This window comes from Trichechus manatus, unplaced genomic scaffold (genome assembly GCF_000243295.1).
Source record: "Trichechus manatus latirostris isolate Lorelei unplaced genomic scaffold, TriManLat1.0 scaffold00008, whole genome shotgun sequence".
Taxonomy (NCBI): Eukaryota; Metazoa; Chordata; class Mammalia; order Sirenia; family Trichechidae; genus Trichechus; species Trichechus manatus.
In genome coordinates, this window is record NW_004443944.1 from 10,547,528 (window position 1) to 10,569,338 (window position 21,811).

At 42.8% G+C, this 21,811-nt stretch overlaps 1 protein-coding gene across 1 annotated transcript in view; it reads left to right on the forward strand.

The window, feature by feature from the left end:
- The window catches only part of BCAS1 (brain enriched myelin associated protein 1), a 98,644-nt gene that overhangs the window by 56,499 nt on the left and 20,334 nt on the right, over positions 1-21,811 (forward strand). Inside the window, exons 7-9 of the mRNA XM_023741439.1 lie at positions 3,964-4,176; positions 13,319-13,360; positions 20,469-20,642. Coding sequence (XP_023597207.1) covers positions 3,964-4,176; positions 13,319-13,360; positions 20,469-20,642 — 429 coding nt within the window. The remainder of the gene's footprint in view (positions 1-3,963; positions 4,177-13,318; positions 13,361-20,468; positions 20,643-21,811) is intronic.

Consider the following 21,811-nt stretch of genomic DNA (forward strand, 5'->3'; position numbering starts at 1 on the left):
CCTATAAAAAGAATTCTCTTAGTTTCAAAAAGTGGCAGAGGGGTGAGATTACAAAATCCAGTAGGTCTATTGTTATAAATAAAAGTATCAGCTTTCCTTTGGTGAAGCTGAGTCTCTTTTCCTTGGCTTAATCACATGGGTCACCACCGGAATGACCCTTTTTCACACGTTCTCCACCATTTAACAATAACCTGCACACAAGGCAAGGCATGGTTTTAGAATGTTCTTGGCCTGGCCAGAAGCGCTCCTCTCCCCACTGAGGTTTTCCCAGGGCCCGCCCTCTCTGCAAGGCAGCTAAAACGTTAGCAGCTGGCTCGTGTGATTCGTAAGCTCTGCTGCACGTTCGCTGCTTTTCAGTTCTCCGTGTAATGTGGTCACCCACTAACGCGTCCCCCCTCCCACAACCCAAATGCAAAGACAAAGTGAAATGACAGAAGAAGCTAAGACCAGCTGATACACGGTCTCCAAATCTGATACGTTAGGGTGTCATGGGTAGCAATGCCAGAGAAAATATATATACAATTTAATATATAATAATGTGATTCAAATTTTGGACAAACGAGTCTTTCTTTTTTTTTTTTAGTATAAATATAAGTATGTCCCATGCAATATTTGGGACATACTTATACTAAAATATTATTCATCTTTTACCTGAAATTCAAATTTAACTGGGCAGCCTGTATTTTTATTTGCTAAATCTGGCCACCCTATTCAAGGGATTGTCTCTGATAAACATGACTAGAATTTTTATAGTCTCTGTACTTCAAATAAAGAGTATTAAGCTGGTTGATGCTGGCAGGATGCCACTTGGGGGACCTCTTTGGGAAGTGAGGAGAGGTGTGGGCAGGGAGAGAAGAAAAGGCTAATGGTCTTCTGATTGTGACTCTAGCTGAGTAAGGAGAGAATACGTGGCAACATGAAGTGGGCATCTCTCTCTGGTTGCTTCCATATAATTATTCCTTTAATACTTATTGCATGCCACACACTGTGACCAGTGGGAGCTAGGAATACAAGGATGGCCAAAGTATAAGCGTTCTTACCTTCACAGAGCTCACAGTCTAGCAAGGGAGACACACATTCAGCAAATAATTATGCAGAGCCCTGGTGGTGCAATGTTTAAGCACTCAGCTGCCAACCAAAAGGTTGGCGGTTCAAAAGCACGCCATGGCTCCATGAGATAAAGACCTGGTGATCTGCTTCCATTAGGATTACAGCCTAGAAAACCTTGTGGGCCAGTTCTACTCTATCACATGGGGCCGCTATGAGTCGGAATCCACTCGACAGCACCTAACAGCAACAGTAGAGTTATTATATTATTATAAATATAATACAGATATACCCTTGTAATATGGTGACACTCTAGGATGGAATAGAACTGACCCATAGGGTTTCCAAGGAGAGGCTGGTGGAGTTGAACTGCCTAACTTTTGGTTAGCAGTCGAGCTCTTAACCACTGTACCACCAGGGCTCCAAACTCTGTTAGGACACGTGAGATCCTAGCACGTAGTACACATCATGGCTCATAGAGAGCACTCAGTGCATTTTTGTGGGGAGGGAGGGTGAATAGATGAATAAATATTACTGTCTTTTTCATGTGTTCTGGAAAAAAAAAAAAAAGGCAAGCAACTTGGCAGGGGGTATTAACCCTTTAGGCAGTCCCCTTTAATTTAATTACCATGTAGAGCTAAAACAGCACCAGGTGCCAAGACCATCTGGGACATACGTGACACAGAACTTGATGAACAACACCTACTCCTCACTTCCTGACCATCTCATTATCCGACACTTCGCATTCATCACAACAGTAAAAACTACTATCCTACTATTCTGTGTGTTAACGACATATGTCTGGCAGTAATGAACGCCAAGGTGCAAGGCGAGAGTAATGCTGCCTTTGATGGTTAAGGCCATGATTCTCAGAGGTTTGGCAGTTGTGTAATGATGTAATCATCCTTCATTTTGTTATCTGATGTGGTCATTCTCCATTTCCGCATCATGACCTGGTCTTTGGAATCTAACTAACCATGGTGATAAGTGAGGATTGAGCAGAGGCCATTTGGACTTCACTGTCTATAAAATGCAGGAATTATTTTAAATTCCAGCACTGTGCAGTTTTGTGCTCTCTTAAATGAAACTATGATTCTTCTTTAATTTTCAATTATCCCAAAAGTCATTTCTGTACTTTGGCCCTTTAACTCCTGATTCGAACTCAGAGTCTGCTCAGTAAATGAGTCCTGCTTAGTAGCAACAAAGTTAGTACAGAAGATACTGTGTCTTACTAAATTTCATGCTATTTGCAAACACCCTTCGGAGAGGCAAAGTGCTGCGGTGGAAAGCACGCTCGATAGGAGCCACAAATCTAGACTGGAGTTAGGTTGTGCCACTCAGTGTTGGGCAGATCACGGGCCTCGAGCTCTCCGTTTGTGGAATTGCGAGCGCGGCTCTTTCCAGCATCAGAAATAGTATGAAACTTCCTGAACTTGTCCACACCCCGTTTTTACTGCCAGCCCCCCCCCTCTTTTAGTAAGAAAATGTAGTCAAATAGCTGACATCCCTGGGAATTTCCAGGGACTGAGTCACAGGTCCCTGGAGCAAAAACGGTAAAACAAAGATGTTTAAGGCAAGGAGGTTAGGTCAGAGAAACCTAGTGTTAAATTTTTTAGTGCCAATCTTTACTCAGGTCAAGACAAATTTCGACTATAATTCTCCCAACGCTTCCTTTATTCCATGACTCAGGAGGTGGCAGAGCGAGGAATTAACAGCCTGGTCACTACAAGAAGTCGGATGTCCCGGATTTGGATCTTAGCCACTGAGGGGGGCGGAGGGAGGGAGAGGAGAGCGAGCGAGAGAATAGGGACTGGATGACTTGCATGAATAGCATTTAAAGAAGTGCTAATTGTAGGGTGTAGGGGCTGGATCTAAAAGTGAAGATAGGGGGTGATGCTCTTCCAATTCAAACGCCTTCCCTGAGTTCCAGGCTAGCTGTCTTACACAGTGAAACCTGCGAAAGCCAGAACCTGTGTAAGGCGGAAACCTGTCAGAGAAGGAGAATTCAAATATTTTCCGCTAAAACCAGCGATTGAAAAGTGGTAAAACTTTTGAGACCTGTCAAAGGTGGAAAACTTTTGAGACCCGGAAAAACAAGGCAGTCCTGTCGAGTTCCGGCTCTCACAGGTTCTGTAGTATTTACTTTGAGCCTGCATCAGTGATCTCCAAAATGGAATGCAGGAAGAAAAGTTCAGAATTTCTGTTTTAAATTACATTTATTTCAACCCTTCTTTAATTCTAATTTAGATAATCAGTACATGCTTATAACACATACATAAACAAACGCATGTATTGAGGTGAAAGTTCAAAATGTTTTTAATGATGCGGACGCAATCAAAACCATCTGGAGACCAATGGCCTCGATAAGAATGTCATCTTCGTCAAGCAGATACATGAGACTAAATGGGCAGCTCCTGTCCCGAGGTGAGATGAGAAGGTAGAGGGGGTCAGGAGCTGGTTGGATGGACACGGGAAATCCGGGGTGGAGAGGAGGAGTGTGCTGTCACAGTATAGGGAGAGCAATAAGGGTCACATAACAATGTGTGTATAAATTTTTGTATGAGAGACTAACTTGAATTGTAAACTTGCACTTAAAGCACAACAATAAAAACAAGAATGCCATCTTCTAACAGCGAAGTGTCTTTTAACATCCCCTTCATCGCTAACTATTTACATGAACATAATTAAAAAAATGGTTTTATATTTTTTCCAAAAGGAAAATATCTTGACTTTTTTCTTTCAAGATTTTAACACATCCATGTTCATAGTAGAATGTTTGGAAAATGCAGAAAATTACAAAGAAGACAATTAACATAACCACAGCCTGTGTTTATTTTACAAAAGACATCTTTTAGTTTTGAATTCTTGAGATCATTTTGAATTTTTTTCCCCTTCTTTTAATTATTAACTCTACAGGGTGCTGAAAAGTCACCCCCTACTGCGGCTGACCCCACGTCAGACAAAGCCAACTTCATACCCCAGGAGACCCAAGGGGCAGCCAAGAATCCTAAAGGCTCCAACCCCCCGGGACACGTGCCGTCGGCAGCTTCCCCTGAGATGGCAAAGGAAGGTACCAAGGAGAAAGCGGGGCCTACCTCTCTGCCTCTGGGCAAACTGTTCTGGAAAAAGGTGAGCCTTATTTTCAAGACTCTCCAAGATGTGCAGAGTCCTTTTGAGCTGGGATGACTTGAGAGATTGTTACTGTTGGGTCAATCGATGTATTCAGCCATGCATGGAGTTTCTTTATCTTCTCCAAAAATGATTCAACTTGCCATTAGGTTGAAGACTTCTGATTTACTCCCAGGAAGAATGAAATGCCTGTCACGTTGAGCCCATGGGTTTCATGTGAAAGAAAAGGAAATGGACAAGTAGAATTTTTCACTCTTAGAATGATTCCGGTTCATGACACGGGGTTGTGGTGTATCATGATTTCGGTTTTTTTCTAAAATGGTTTATCACTTATAGCTTCCTCCGGGTTTCCTCTGAGAGCTCTTGGCCTGGTAAGATGCACCACCTCTGGGTTTTTTTTATCCAGGCTTCCAACCAGTTCATTCCAGTTTGAACCCCTGCTAAGAATTTGCATTTCCACCCCAGATATACTGAATCAGAATCTACATTTTAACTAATACCTGAGTGATTCTTATGTATAATAATTTCTGAGACCGACTGCTTTACTAGTGGTTCTCAGAATCGGTCCCTGACCAGCAGCATTAGCATCACCTGGGAACTTGTTAGAAATATGCGTTCTCAGCAGAGGTTTGAATCAGAAGGAACCAGTTGGAAGCCCTGCTTTATCTTCTCTGTTCCCCAGACAGACATAATGAGTCATTAGGAACCACTAGGTCTCGCTTTCCTTTGGAAAGCCAGGGAGGGTGTCCAGCAGTTCTCCAGCAGGTCACCACCAGGGTGACTACGTATTGTGCTTGGCTATAGGAAACTGCTAACCACTGATTTTTTTTTTTTTTTTTTCCTCTAGCATTAAAGTGTCCGGGGTGTGTGTTGTACAGGGAAGTGGGGGAGAGGGGTCGAGTGATTCTGAGAGCTATTGCTTCATCACCGTTGCTGAGTAAACCACAGCTGCCACACATGTTCCAAACTTATGCCTGTTTTATATTTGGCCAAAAGACAAGCAAGAAGTGTGTGTGGCGGGTGGGGGGGTGAATTCATAGAGCTGAAAAATCCACCCCAGTAATTTCATCCAAACATCTATATGCCTCTTAACACAAGGAAGGCGGGAGACAAATACAAGTTGCACTGTGGTGTTAGTTATATTTTCTTGGCCAGAATCCAGGTGGATTCCTGCACCCCTTCCCTGCTTGTCTCCTGTTGTTCGGGAATCTTCCTTCTAGGTTCTGCCCAGAACGCAAACTCCACTATTTAATGAAAACCTGGATTGGTGTCAGTTGGCATTCTGTTCTGATCTCCTTCCTCAACAACCACCAGTTATTTATTTTTTTAAATCTTTTACCAACAATATAATGTAGGGAAGTGTTTCTGAGCGAGTTACGTGTGCGTATCGGTGGCAAGGGAGGTGACTTAGGCGACCATATTTGAACACCAAAAGTGCCGACGAGCGGTGTTGTTACCTGTGCAATTTATTTCTGCTGTGCTCGGGAGGTGGAGGCACTGACCAGGTCAGCTTCATTGTCTTTTGTTCTGTCCAGTTTTGGAAGCCCCTGAGTGATTGCCTCCAGGGCTTTCTCTTTCCTTGTCCTGGGGATTTATAAGGGATGCATTGGTTCCTTGACGTTCAAGCTGTCCCCATTGAAAATAAAAGTAAGGACCACTTGACATTCATCTCTCTAATGGCAGAATCCATTTATTTCAGTCCCACTGTTTTTTTTTTTGAGTCATTATCCAGATTTATTTCTTTAGTAGATTGTAAAAAATGATAAACACCAAATCACCTGTAAATCTTGTCTTTCCTTCTTTCACCCAATCAGAAAAAAATAGCTCCACATGAAAGTAAAATAGGGACGATCCACTTGTTCAGCCATGTTTTTAATCACTTTCTTTGTGCTGAGTTCTATATGATAAATCATTTGTGCTGAAGTGTCCCAGGCCTGGCAGAGACGGCTGGGAACCAGATCCTGCACACCCATAGGGACATTCTTGTGGGGGAGCTTATGTTCAAGTAGAACACAAAATGAGGACCTTTGTCTGCTTTTCCTTGAAGTGGAATGAATTCTAGCTATAAAAATCGTTCTTGAAAAAATTTTTAAAAACGGGAGGGAAAGCTAGGAAATTCTTATGTTTTCATGGATAACTAACCCTGCACACTCTTTCTTTTAATTGAGAAGCTTTTAAGTAGGCTGGCTTCTGAGTCTAAAAGTCTGCAATTAAGAACATCAGAAATGGATTTTTTCCCACAGCAGGCTTTGAATATGAAACTATAAGTCATTTGAATGCATAGTCTTGATTACTGAAGTAATTCTTATTATACAAAAACAACAACAATAACCTTTGAAGAAATCAACTTCCGGTTGCAGTGTACTTTCCAAAAAATGGTTAAAACCCAACGTTACTGAATTGAACATGCCTTTTACGGTTCTGGGTTAAATGGGCTGCCGCGTGCTCTGTGACCTTGCAAAATTTACTTGCTCTGTTTGAGTTTCTCATTCCTCATTTGTTGAATGAAAGGGTTGGAATAGATGATCATGAAAAACCTTGTGTAGAGCAAGTCTTGCATCACAGCCAGAGTCAGAAAGATGAGGCTGTGTAACATTGGACACCCTTGGAGCCCCTGTTTTCTTATCTGTAACAGAATATTGAATATAGCACAGACTGCCAGAAAAATGAACAAATTTGTCTTGGAAGAAGTCCAGCCAGAATGCTCCTTAGAAGCAAGATGGCAAGACTTTGTCTTACTTACTTTGGACGTGTTATCAAGAGGGACCAGTCCCTGGAGAAGGACGTCATGCTTGGTAAAGTAGAAGGTCAGCGAAAAAGAGGAAGACCCTCAACGAGATGGATGGGCACAGTGGCAGCACCAGTGGACACAAACATAGTCACGATTGTGAGGATGGCGCAGGACCAGGCTGTACTTTGTTCTGTTGTATACAGGGTCGCTATGAGTCAGAACCAACTCGATGGCACCTAAAACATAGGGAAGACGTTTTTATCTTACAGTGTTGTTATAAGGATGAAATAATTGTACATAGAGAGCACCTGAGACCCAGTGAGTGCTCAATGAATGGTGTCCTCATAATATCTACAAGTATGAACAATGGCTGGTCATGATCTCAATGCCCAAGTGTGGCTTCTGGTGCCGATACCACCCGGGCACAAACAAATAGGAGACCCCTTTGCTATCATCAAAAGACTTGAAATCCACTTGGAGGCACAAGACACGCACACATGTATGCGCACACACTCTCACATATGTGCAAGCAATTAGTAAATAAAGTATTTGGAATATCACCTCAAAATAGCCCTTTTCCTGCTTTCCTTTGGAGGAGTCAAATGGTGGGAGTAGAAAAATGATGTGAGCTCTGAAGCCAAAGAGACACATAATCAAATCTCAGCTCTGATAGTCACTAGCTGTTTGAATTTGCATGGATCACTTAAACCCTCTGAGCATCCGTTTCTTCAGCTATAAAACTGGCCACTGATACCTTCCTCCCATGCTTATTGGGAGGACTGAGTAAGAAAACAAACGGAAGGTGACTGGCATTCAGTGAGTGAGCGTCCCATTCCAAAACAATGAAGTTTGTGATCCAGTATTCATTTACGGAAGATCCACAAGCACCATAAATAGTTTACACTGAACTGCAAACCTAAAGGTTGGTGGTGTGAACCCACCCAGTGGTGGAAGAAAAGGCCTGGCAATCTGCTTCCATTAAAATTATAGCCAAGAAAGAGCCCTGGTGGTGTAAACGGTTAAGCACTCATCTGCTAACCTAAAGGTTGGCCGTTGGAACCCACCCAGTGACTCCTTGGAGCAAGGTCTGGTAATCTGCTTCTGTAAAGATTACAGCCGAGAAAACCCTATGGGGCAGTTCTACTCTGTCACGCAGGGTCACTATGAATCAGAATGGACTCACCAAACAACAAGAAAAAATTTCCAATCATGGGACAGACCGTTTGAAATCAAAGTGAAAATTATTGTAAAAGCTCACAGCCAAGAAAACCCTTAAGGGGAGTTCTACTCTGTAATACATGGGGTCACCATAGGTTGGAATCGCCTTGACAGCAACCAACAACAGCATTAATTTATGGGCTGCAGGTGACAAATACTATGGGTGTTGAGAAAAGGGAGCAAGCAGCGTAGGTCCAAATAGACAAACAGTATGTTAACTTTCTTCTGAATCATCTGGAGTGTTTATTTAAAAGACAGATTTGTATGCCCTCTCTCCCACTGGGATTCTGGTTAAGAAGGTCTGGGCCATTATGAAAACACTGAAAGATGGGCTGGAAAATCCGGGCTTGAGCAGAGAGGTCTTAGGGCTCCTGTGAAATTAAAGAGTGCAGGAGAGCTGTCACATGATCAAAACAAAGCTTCCGGAAGGCCTCCTGGCAACAGGCTGTCTGTTGCCTTAAGTGCTACCATGTGAGAGTAGGTTAAAGGAACTTTCTTTTAGGGATTGAACGCGCTCTTTAAAGGATATAACAAAAACCAAACCCATTGCTGTCAAGTCGGTTCCCACTTATAGCGACCCTATAAGACAGAGTAGAACTGCCCCATAGGGTTTCCAAGGAGCGGCTGGTGGATTCGAACTGCTGACCTTTTGGTTAGCAGCCGAGCTCTTAACCACTGTGCCACCTCTTTAAAGGAGAGGAGCCCTTTTATTCAAGTTCAGCAACTTGAATTTAGCTCCTTATGCTCAGCAACAAATGTGTCCAGACTGGCAGTGAGTTGAAGATAATGGTGACGGAATAATTTGGAAAAGGATAGTGAGAATAGCAGCACAACTGGAAGGATGTAATCGATGTCACTGAATTGTACATGGAGAAACTTTCAAAATAGTGCAAGTTTCGCTATCTATATTTTCACCAAAAAAAGGTCCTCAAGGTCGGGAAGGGAGAGTGTTGACATGTTGCGGGCTTGTTAACCAACGTCATAAAACAGTATGTGTACTGACTGTTTAATGAGAAACTATTTGTTCTGTAAACCTTCATCTAAAGGACAATAAAAAATTTAAAAAAAAAAAGTGTCCAAACTGGCTCCTTCAGATTAGAGACTGACTTGTTATTGTTGTTGATGAGGCAGGACTGTCTTCATACTCATCCGTTAATAACCAGATGCCCAGTTCATTGAAGAAGACAAAGTTAGTTCTGTTTTTTTCCTTGAATGAGAATCTCACACCCTCTGTTTCCTGATGAGCCCCACATATTATGTTCCTCTGACTGGGAATCTTGTTAACCTCATAAATGCCTCTTGGTCTACGGAAACTGAATTGCACTTTAAAATCACTCTTGTTCTCTCTCACTGAGGGCTACATTCCGTGTGTAGAAGAACCAAGTCATCTTTTCTCCTCTTTGAAGCAGGGCTTCGAACTGGTTTCAGTCAAGCTTGAACCCCTGCTGAGAATTTGCATTTCTAACACGTTCCCAGATGATGCTAATGCTGCTGGTTAGGGACCAGTTCTGAGAACCAGTAAGAGATCAAACCGAAACCAAACCCTTTGCAGTACTAGCAGATCAGTGGCTCTCAAAATTTATTATACATAAGAATGACCTGGGGATCTTGTTAAAATGTAGATTCTGATTCAGTATATCTGGGGCGGAAATACAAATTCTCATCAGGGGTTCGAACCGGAACACACTGGTTGGAAGCCCTGCTTTGAAGCTTATCCACCGTAACACACTCCTTATTGGCAGCAGAAAATAAGGAATTGAATTCTGTTTTTCCTGGTTCCTGAATTGATAGGCTTTCTGCTGTGTGGGAAACAGAGAAAAGGAAGAAGGTGCTTGAGGCTTTCATCTACAACCGTGTATTGAGCAGAGACACCGGGCACATTCCCGCCTTTCATGCGGGAGAGCCGAGTTTGACTCTCGGTCAATGTACCTCATGGTCTGCCACCACCTGTCTGTCACTGGAGGCTTGTGTGTTGCTATGCTGCTGAACAGGTTTCAGCAGAGCTCCCAGACTAAGACAGACTAGGAAGAAAGGCCTGGAAATCTACTTCCAAAAATCCTATGGATCACAACAGTCCGATCCACAACCAATCACGGGGATGGTGCAGGACTAGGCAGCATTGTGCATGGGGTCACCATGAATTGGGGGTCAACTCAATGGCAGCTAACAACAGCCACATCATCGGGCATGGAAACTTTGCGAAGTACAAATACAGACCAAATGCTTGACTCGAAGAACAGGCTCAATGAGGATGCTGTAATGCATCAGTCAGTTTTCAAGCAGAAAAGGGGCACACCTCCAACCCCCAAGGGAGGGATGATTTACAGTAGGAGCAAAAGTTCAATAGTTGTTGGAGCAGAACCCTAGAAATTAGGGACAGTCTGCTTCCATTTTGAACACTGACTTGGAATACCAATATAAAGCTTTTAACCCACAGCCAGACACAGTCCAATAATGTGGGTTGTCACAGTATTATTACCTTTTTAAGTATTAACCTTGTTAGTTCTGTAGAGTTGCATCCGGTGAGCGTCAACAAGGAGTGGTGCAAGCCCCAAAGATTATCTGTTAAAGGAACAAAACCACATTGCAAGAAGCTCTTTTCCGGAAGGCCTCTGGAACATGACCTTGGCCCTGTTGATTCAAATTTTTTATCAGTCACTTGGGCAATGACATAAGAAGCACACCTATCAAGTTTACACACTGGGTGGGTTCATCAATGCAGTCAAAAGGGTAAACGATAAAGATCTCAAAATACTGACACAGTGGACAAAAGTTAGTATGTTCCAGAATCTTTGTTTTTCAAAGGTCAACATGACACTGTACTATAAGACAACAGGTCATTAGGATTTTAACAGAGACCTACATCTCCCCTACCCCATTCTGCCTTTGGAACCTACTATAGCCTGGGGGTGTTGCTAAAAGTGTCTGTTTATAACGGGTTTGGGAGAAAATATATATTTGACCTGAGCAGACTTAAGGAAATTTCAAAAGCAACATGGAAGAGTTTAAGAAGGGACTTAAACAGGTTTACGACGAGTCTTAAATAGGTCTTAATACGATTAGTTTTTCACTCTTCTTCCCAGCGTTCATAAAAATTACTGTTGTTCATTGAACACTTACTATGTGCAGGCACTCTGCTAAATTCCTTACATATATAAAAAGTCAAAACCAAACCTGTTGCCTTCGAGTCGATTCCGACTCGTAGCAACCCTATAGGACGGAGTAGAACTGCCCCATAGGGTTTCCAAGGCTGTAATCTTTACAGAAGCAGACTGCCACATCTTTCTTCCGTAGAGCGGCTGGTGGGTTCAGACTGCCGACCTTTTGGTTAGCAGCCGAGTGCTTAACCACTGTGCCACCAGTGCTCCTTCACATAGCAGGTATCAGCAGATATCAAATATTCAGCAAGTTTCATAGCCTGATGGACATAAACGGAGTCCTTGGGTCATGCCGTTGGTTAACATGCTCAGCTATTAACCAAAAGGTTGACAGTTTAAGTCCACCCAGAGGCACCTTGGAAGAAAGGCCTGGTGATCTACTTCCAAAAAATCAGCCATTGAAAATCCTTTGAGGTGCTGTTCTACTCTGAAACATACGGGGTAGCCATGAGTCAGAATCATCTCGACAACAACTGGAGATAGAGGGAGAGGAAGAGACGGAGAGAGAGATTTATTTTAAGGAATTGGCTCAAGTGATTGTGGGACACTGGTGAGTCCAAAATCTGCGGTGAGGTGACAGGCTAGACACTCCTGCAGCCTAAACCCTGGTGGCGCAGTGGTTAAGAGCTACGGCTGCTAACCAAAAGGTCAGCAGTTCAAATCCACCGGGCACTCCTTGGAAACCATATGGGGCAGTTCTGCTCTGTCCTGTAGGGTCACTATGAGTCAGAATCGACTTGACGGCAATGGGCTTGGTTTTTTTTTTTTTTTGGTTGTGTCTCAAAACTCATAGATCAGGTGACAGAAAGAGTGAAGAGCAAAGGAGTTGGGGGGAAACGTCTATTTGTAGTCTGGAGACAGAATATGTCACATCCTAGGGAAAACTCCCTTTTTGCTCTTAAAGCTTTCAACTGATTAGCTGAGACCCACCCACATTATGGAGGAAAATCTGCCTTACTTAAGGGCACCTGATTTTATCCCATATAACTACTTCTTAACAGAATCTGGACTAGCGTTTCGCCAAACAACCAGGCCCCATAGCCTAGCCAAGTTGATGCATAAAATTAACCACCACAAGCTCTTAATCTGGAATCCAAGAGATGAGCTTCAGAGGGTCCGTGAGCACCCTCTGAAATCATCTGCAAAATATTTTGTTTATGTTCATTTTCCTGGGAGGAGAGCCACGTCTCTCAAAACAGTCTCAAAGCAGTCTGTAACCCACCGCTCCACTCCAAAAAAAAAAAAAAGTTTAAGAACCACTGAAGAAAAGACACAAAGATGAACTCGGAAGTTGGGACTTGGTCAGCTGGAGTGTTGATTGTGGCATTGACCTTTGATAGACTCGGGGCAGGACGGTAGATGCCAGAATTACTGTAGGGAGTAACATGTTTGAAGTTGGATGTGTTGGAGCCCAGCTCTTGGCCCTCCCTAGAAGCGTTTTAGCCAAACTGAACGCTGGCCTGATGAAATCGGCGCAGATTGAGGGCTGGGGTGAGAAACAGTCGTACGCTGGCCACTGTGCTGTGATCAGAACAAGGCTGACACTCCAAGGGCCTGCCGACTGTAGGGAGACGGTGGAATGAATTTCTCTAGTCTGTTACAGAATTTTCCCAAACGGCTCCTTTGTGTTTACCTAACAGCCCCGGTATACTGAGTGATTGATCATTATTTCCCTCTTTTCTTCAATGTCTGCAGAATGTATAGGCAAATGGAAGTCTTACCCACTGGCTTTGTGGTTTGTGCTTTCTGCAGTAACCCCTCTCCTGACTCCATTGCATTTGTATATTTATTTTCCCTTTGTTGCATTTAAAAAATACATAATTTAATTTATATTGTCTTGCTATACTGTTTACATTTCTGTAAGCCTCCTTCAAGTTCTGTTTGGAACAAAGTATACACATAAACAATTCAATGTCAGAGAATTGCACCAGGAGGAAATGCTAGCTCAAGGAACCCTTCACTTTTTTTGTAACATTTTCTTGTTTCTTTTTTGCAACATGCTGACTCTTGCTTTTGTTTTTTATCTTCCCTTTAGTCAATTAAAGAGGATTCAGTCCCCACAGGTTCAGAGGAGAATGTAAGTTATGTGTTAAATGACAGAATCATTCCATTCTCATCTTTGGCGTGTTGGGCGAGCGGTCTTTCCAGCTCAGGGGTCCCATGTATTTGCATGATCCAAGTGTTACCATGGTCCAAGTGTTATCCATCTGCTGTAGACTCTCTCATCCTTTCACGTGCTGAGGGATCACTGGAGAATGACACTGGATGAATATTTGTAACTCTCGTTGTTGTTGCTGTTTGGTGCCATTTAGTCTATTTCCAACTCATAGCAACCCCATGTGGCACAGTGAAACTGTTCCGTAGGGTTTCCTAGGCTGTAATCTTTACGGGAGTGGATCATCTGGTCTTTCTGTCTCGGAGCTGCTGGGTGGGTTTGAACCGCCAACCTGTTGGTTAGCAGCTGAGTGCTTAACCGTTGCACCACCACAGCTCTTTAACTCCCATTGGGTCCGTGGAAAATAAATGCAAAATCAGAGCATTTAATAATTTGTTATCATTGAGGGGCTGAAAGAGTCTATCGAATGTAAGAACAGCTTTGCACTTCTTATGAAACGATGCCACATCCTTTCCTCTGTTCTATCTTGATTGCTCTTTCATCTTTATTTCTATGGTGACCCAGACTCTCTACTAACTTTGGATGGTATCCAGGGCAGGCAGAGGCTTGAGGCAGGAGAACATCTGTTGGTCTCAGACTGGACAGCTGACAGTGATGGGTCTACATCTGGGATAGATAGGTTGAACCTCACTGTCTTTTTTGGTCTTTGATCTTCTAGAAAAGTGGTCTGAAATTTCAAGGAAAAATATCTATATCTGAAGGAGATGGCTTCATATGAAAATCCACAAAAACGTATCTTTCCAAAAACTCTTCCAGGGAGATTGAGAAATTGGTCTTGTGAGTTTCAGACCCAAAATGGCAACCCTCTGCCTTGAAGTGCAGTCTTTGGAAACATTTTTAAGTGGGAATAAGTGAATTCACAGCTCCTTGAGATTAGAAACTGATCGTTATCATTTTGCCAAAGCAAAATATGTTGTTGCTCTTTCTGAGTGTTTCACGTTGACTTGGTGATAAATGGGGCTTGTGTTTTCATTTTTATCCCTCTGAAGCTAAACAGATGTTGAAAATCTAAACATGTTCCAGAAATGTTGCCCATCCAGTGGAATGGAAATTAAAGCGGAGGTGCTGTGTTATGATCCTTTGTCGGAGAAAGATCTTTGAAATCTGCTTTTCTAAAATTGTTAATGTTGTTGTCTTTCTTTTTATTTTTTTGAGCAACTGCAGCACAAACCTAGGAGTTCAGCAAAGCGCAGATCCCTCTTAATTCCAGAACGTTCTCATGAATTTACTAGCTATTTTCTAGAGACTCAAAACCTCTAGTTATCTCACCAACCTGCAAAGGGGTACTGCATGAATCTCCCGCCCTGGCGTTTTTAATTAAAAAGTTACAGGTTAAATCCAGAGTGTCAGGTTTGAGTTTCTGAGTTCTTTGAAGAGAAACTTTTTTTTGGTTGTTAGGGCATAGTTGCTGTTCTGAAGACACCTGTGCCTCCTGTAGCTCCCATGCTAAAATACAGAGTGGATTTCTAACAGGCATACGGAAGGTGCTTCATTTCCAGTGTGAAATTTAAAACAGAAATAGAAGCACAAATTGAGAGTTAGAGATAACACAAAGCAGACAGGGCTATGGGAGACAGAAAAGTATTTTTTAAGGAAAATAAAGAAGCATTACAATGATTGCTTACCCCTACAAGTAATGCTGCCAAGTTTTGATATTTCATCTTCTAACAACTTACCATTTGGGTGGAATGAGGCTAAAAAGTGATCTCGGTCCCATCATCTCCAGCCTGTGCCACCACTTGAGCCTCAGTTTACTTATCTCTTAAATGGCAAAAATAATGTTACCTACCGCTTAGGGTTGTTGTGAGAATTCAAGGAGATAAGGTGTGTGATGTGCCTCGTTCAGTGCCTGAAGCATAGGAAGAACTGGTTCAGGAGCAGGCAACCCACAGCCCACAGCCACATCTGGCCCATTACCTGTTTTTGTATATCTTGTAAGCTCAGAATGGTTTTGACATTTTTAAATCCGTGGGGGAAAAAAAATCAAAAGAAGAATATTTCGTGACACATAAAAATGACATAAAATTCAAACATCAATGTCCATAAAGAAAGTTTTTTAGGACATAGCCACATACGACAATGTTACATATTGTCTCTGGCTGCTTTCCTGCTACAGTGACAGAGGTGGGTAGATGTAACAGAGACTCTATGATCAGCGGGGCCATTTGCAGGAAGAAGTTTGCTGACCTTATGTCATGGTTAGCGAGCAGGAGACAGAACATTATGAGCAAGTGCTTCCTAGTAATCGGTGATTATATTTCCTTGTAAAATTGTACATCTCACAGCTGACCCAGTGCCCACATGGAGGGAAGGCTTACCTAAAATACAGTTTGTCTGATGCCCTCCTCTCAAAAAAAAGAGATTAGTCAAACCAATATGTAGTACTCTAAACATTCAAAACAGGACAATTAGGTGTGACTAACATACAACAGGGGATAGTGGTTGTTGAGCGATAGGGTTCTCGCCTTCTATGCTGGAGACTTGCGTTCGATTCTGGCCAGTACACCTCAAGGCCAAGCCACTACCTGCCTGTCAGTGGAGGCCTGTGTGTTGCTATGATGCTAAACAGATTTCAGTGGAGCTTTCAAACTAAGACTAGGAAGAAAGGCCTGATGATCTACTTCTGAAAAATCAGCCAGTGAAAACCCTACAGGTCACAACTGTCCGATCTCATTGTCCATGGAGTCAAGTGAGTTGGGGGCTGATTCAGTGGCAGCTAATGATAACAATAAGCATATTGCAAGAATTCCTTAACTAGTGAGTTCTTATAGCTTAACTATGTTTGAGTTCATTTTATTTAAGTTCTCTACCTGCAACTTTCCAAAACACACCTATTTACCAATGCAAGACCCACCTGTATTTACAAAGTAAGTATGATACAAAATTTGAAGCACAAAGTAAAGGCCTTTACTGAAATTTACATGGTCTCTGTTAAACGTACCAACCATCTTCATGCTAAGTACACTATATCCCCTATTACAATCCATCAGTAAGGAGTTAATTCTAAAATATAGCACAAATCTGCTTTTCATAGTGCCCACCATACCCCAAATAAAATGTGCAGATGCAGTAGTATATTCTTAATAAGGCACAACTTCTTCCAAAGCTCTAGCCTGAAAGGAAATTGGGAAATGATCCGAATAAAAATAGAATTCATTTGTCTGTGTATGCAAATTCGATCAACACTTAACCCAAGTCATTCTGGGTTTTCCACTTTGGATGCCAATGGATTTTCCTTGGCTGCCAAAAGCCAACTTCTTGGCCTGACTTCAAAGCTAATGTGAGTCTCTAGAAGTCCCTTTTTTTTTTTTTTTTTTTTGCCTGCTGAATTAGTTGTGTTTTGGAGAATGGACTAGCGGCCTAGGATTTGTGAGTTGACATTTCTAGACATTCGGAAAGGCCCTGGAAGGGAACCGTTGGCATTCAAATAATATTGATTTGCAAAGCTATTACCATGAACTCTCACCATTCTATTGTATAATTTTCCCTCCAGGCCCTTGCACGCAATAAAGGAGCCATCTTCAAAGACGGAATAGTTCAGAAGCCAGGGTCAGGTGGACACTGTTCATTACCTACCTAAAGGCTATTTCCAACCTCTCCACCATTCTTCCCTGGATCTCATGCAAAGTTGGCAACTACCAAACCCCCAAAATATTTTATTGCGATTGGTCCAAACCAGTTATCCCATTCACTTCACCAGCAGTTAGTCTAGGGATAAAGATGTGACCTCGTTCTGGCCAATGAAATGTACCCTGACCTAGGGGATCAAAATACAGAGGGTCATTTGGAGCAAGTCTTTTCCTACAACCTTCCTTCCTTCTTAGGACATTGGGTTGAGGAAGTGATGCCTGGAACTGCAGCAGCTATTTCATGACCATGAGATGGCAAATTAAAAAATGAGAATTCAGTATAATGCCAGAGATGACTGAGTCAGAGGAAGAGCCAGGGTTCCGGGAGACATCGTGGAGTCGCTCAACCAACTCCAGAACTTCCTAATTTCAAACTTCGTGTTCCATGTTTTCTTTGGTTAAGCCACTCTTAGATATTCAGTTACTGGCAAACAACTCCATCCTCACTGAGATAGTTACTTACCTGTGATGTGACTTTGGCCAGGTCATTCATCCATTCAGGTTCTTCATCTGTAGAAAGGGGATAATGTTCTCTACCCTGAGCTGTCTTTATAACTATTTATTGAGTTAATATTTAAAAAATACTTGGTTTGATGCTGGCACAGTAAGATGTAGATAATCATCTCTAAATACTGGATGTGGCGGTCTACTTCCATAAAGATTTACGGCCTGGGAAACTCTATGGGGGCAGTTCTACTCTGTCCTGCAGGTTTGCTATAGGGTCACTATGAGTCAGCATACCAATGGGTATGGGTAAATATTAGACCTGTACGTGGTGGGTAATTTCAGAAAATTCATGCCCGTGGAGTAAATAGCTCTAATAATAACACAAATAACAGTCACAAGCATTAACTGTGTACATATTATATGCCAGCCACTGTTCTAAGAACGTTACATGTATTGCTTCATTTATTCCTCTAAACAATTTTCTAAAGTGTGTACTACTCCCATTAAGAAAGGAGAAAACAAAGGCACATGGACGCTGAGTGGCGACATTGTATCGTTGTTGTTGTTAGGTGCCGTCCAGTCAGTCTCGACTCATAGCGACCCTATGTACAACAGATCAAAATACAGCCCGGTCCCCCGCCATCCTCATGATCACTGTTATACTTGAGTCCATTGTTGCAGCCACTGTGTCAGTCTATCTCGTTGAGGGTCTTCCTCTTTTTCACTGACCCTCTACTTTACCAAGCATGATGTCCTTCTCCAGGGACTAGTCCTTGTATTAGAGCCCCAGAAATGGGTAGAGTCAGGACTTAGGCCCAGGCAGGCTAGCTCCAAGCCTGTGCTCATAACCACTCTGCAGACTGCCTACATTTCTCACTTACCCCAGGGGCTTTTCTGGGTGAAGCTTATTTTGCAGAAATGCAATTGGATTAAATCAGGCCTGGATTTGGAAATCCATATCCGTGTTCAACCCCCAACCTCCATCTCTTGTTTGGCTCCAGTCTCAGCCTGGTTTCCTAGAGATAGGCCACGGTCAAAAACTAGCAGCCCAGCAGCAGAAGTCCACTCACAGATATGTGTTGTTTGGCCAGTCCAGGGTTTTTATTCTTGTAAGCTCTTTAGATGGGGCAACTTGACTTTTGGTCCCCAAAGTCCCCACCGTTCCTTCTTACATTTGGTCAGTCCATGCTGATAATACCTGCCTTGCCCCCTGGGGACCTTTGAGTTTGTGACTCCCCAACCTAGATCTTTATTTACAAAGAGAAAATACTGGAAGCCATGTCAATATCTTAAAGAATGGTAAGGGGGAAGAGAGATTGCTGGATATAATTGCTGTATTTCGGGGTGTTCCTGCATGCTGATTTCTTGATGGCCACCTCTCTGCTTTAGTTGACAATACAGAGATTAAAAGTTCTTCCCAATTCGGGACATTTGGGGCATTTGGAAGCCAGTGGTTTATTCTTTATTAAGGAAAGGAAGATCATTTTTCCACAAACATACTGTTTTTGGAAATAGCTAAGGCCCTAACTAAGGCTCTTTTCTTCCTCGTGAGAAGAACAAGGCTCCGAGGAAGCTTGGGGTCTGGCCCCGGCAAAGACAAATGTAAGGATGCCTTTGGCTGTATAGTGCTTTCCTCTGAAGCAGAGCTGGCAAACTCCTTCTGTAAAGGGCCAGGTAGTAAATATTTTAGGCTTTGCAGGCCACATAAAGTCTCTGTTGCATATTCTTCATCTTCTTGGGTTTTGTTTGTTTGTTTTAAACACCCATTAAAAATGTAAAAACCATTCTTGGATCGGGGGCTGGATTTGGCCAGGTGCAGTAGTTTGCTGAGCTCTGCCTGAGGAAATAGCAACGACAAAAAAATGTAAATTCCTCTCCAGGTCAGTTAATTCTGTCCTGTTGCTGAGAGCAAGGCAAATGCAGCAACTGTCCCAGGTGTGACTGGGCACAGGACAAATGGAGTGAGGCTGTGCAAAGACAGCTGACTTGGGACCAGACTCAGGGTGAATGCGAACTTGCATCCAACCCCCATGCTGGCCACCCTTTCTCCCCTATAGCCACTTTAACAGGCAGTGAGCTCACTAGGAAGGAGCGCTGCTGGTGCAGTGGTTAAGCGCTCAACTGCTAACAGAAAGGTTGGCAGTTTGAACCCACCAGCCACTCCGTGGGAGAAAGCTATGGCAGTCTGCTTGCATAAAAATTATATCCTTGGAAACCCTGTCGGGTAGTTCTACTCTGTCCTATAGGGTCTCTATGAGTTGGAATTGACTTGACGGCAACAGGTTTTTGGAAGCTCAGTAGGTAACTTCCTGGGGGCAGTAAACAATTTAGCCATTGTTTTCTTCGCCAGGCTCATTTTTCTTCAGAAAGTGTAAACTTCAGTTAAGTAATATGGCAAATGATGGGTCGAGGGTGGGAGTGGGGATCAATTAACTAATGAGGAAGTCAAGTTAGCTTCTCCACAGATTCAGGGGAAGGAGGCTATGAATGGAAGGTATCCTGGTCACTCTCTGAGGTTCGACTGTTAGTGAAATGGCTGTTCCCGGCTTCTGCACAGGCCAGGTGTACTTCACCTTTGTGGCAGCCCGAAGAGGTGGGCCTACTAGAATGTAAGAAGTATTGGGCATGCTGTGGAGGGAAGTCTCCCCAAGATGCTGGGACCTCCTATCAAAGCTTTGTGCCTTCATGGGGAAGGAATTTTGCCACTTCCAAGCCAGTCTATTTGGCAGTTGTTCAAGATTTGGCTGTTTGAGAGCGTGTTAGCTGATGTGAGCATTACTTCCTCATAGATGTGCCTGTGTAGAAATGGCCATAGATTTCTAACCCATAGTGACGACATGGACAAGGGGGCAACCAGCACCCTACTCTATGAAACACGATACGGAAGAGTGCTGTTTTTTTCACTGTCTTATTACCTGGCAAAATAAATCCAGGTGGTGTGTGAATCACCAGTAGAGATTATAAACTCCAAGGAAGTAGAATCAGCCTCCCAAACAGTGGATCTCAACGAGGACGGAGATGCTACACCAGAACCCGCAGAAGTAAGACCCAAAGGAGAAGAGGGCAAACCACCAAGAACCTCCCTGATGACGTTTTTCAGGCAAATGGTAAGCCCACCTACCTCCAGTTCTACGAAACTGAACTACACAGATCAGGGCTTCCCCGAACAAACGCACAGGACACAGGTGGCGGGAGACGTAATTGTGGGTGGTGTCTATGGAATGTGAATGGAATACGAATTGTGCAAGGGGAAAATTCCTTTCCGTCCTTCTGATTCAGTCACAGAGACGGTCTCACTTTACTCTGAATAGCCTTTAACCCTTCTTTAACCCCTGCTCATCTCCCTTTTTAACAAAGAGCTGATGTTGGGTCAAGATTTTTGGCAGACCACAGCATCCCCTAGAAGTTAATACTATCGTTAACTGTCTTATTTATTTTTAAAGTTTTCTTTGGTTTATAGCAAATGATACTGCTTTTTTTTATTATGTTAAGGGTATGAAATTTCCTTTGAAAATGCAATTATTTCTATAAAGAACACAGGGAATTTTTTTCAAGGATTAAATAATCAAAATAGCGCAAGTTATATGCTAACGCGGCAACAATTTTGAAAGTGATCTGTGAGCGGCGCAGATGTGGGCAAAAGCAACTTGTAGGTAATTCAAATAAGAGAAAAGACAAAATAATTTTCTAATAGTGAATAGGTATAGCTTAGCTGGTGAAATTGCCTTGGTTTTCATTTGTATAGAGTAGAAAGAAGGAGTCCTGGTGGTGCAGAGTGTTAAGCGCTCGGCCGTGAACTGAAAAATTGGCGATTTGAACCCACCAGCCGCTCCGCAGGAGAAAGATGTGGCAGTCTGCTTCCGTAAAGATTACAGCCTAGGAAACCCTATTGGGCAGTTCTACTCTGTTCTGTAGGGTCACTGTGAGTCGGAATCGACTCGACGGCAACGGGTTTGGTTTGGTTTTTTTATGAAGAGTCATCTACATTCATATCTAAAGAGTCAGGGACATAAATAATATAATACAGCAAACTCAGAACAGTTGAAGGGAGAAAAGAAAGCAACATGTAAAATGTCATTGTTTTCATTCTCTTTTAACGAACAATAAGAATTTCATTATAGCCTGCTTTTCTTTTGGAGAGTATTTGGGGATTTAATCCTTTGAGAAAGCAACTCTCTAATTTCATAGTCTCAGGCTGTTAACAGATTCTTTCTAGTCCACAAAACCAAACCAAACCAACAAAATCCTTGCCAGTGGGAGCTGAGACCTGTTAGAA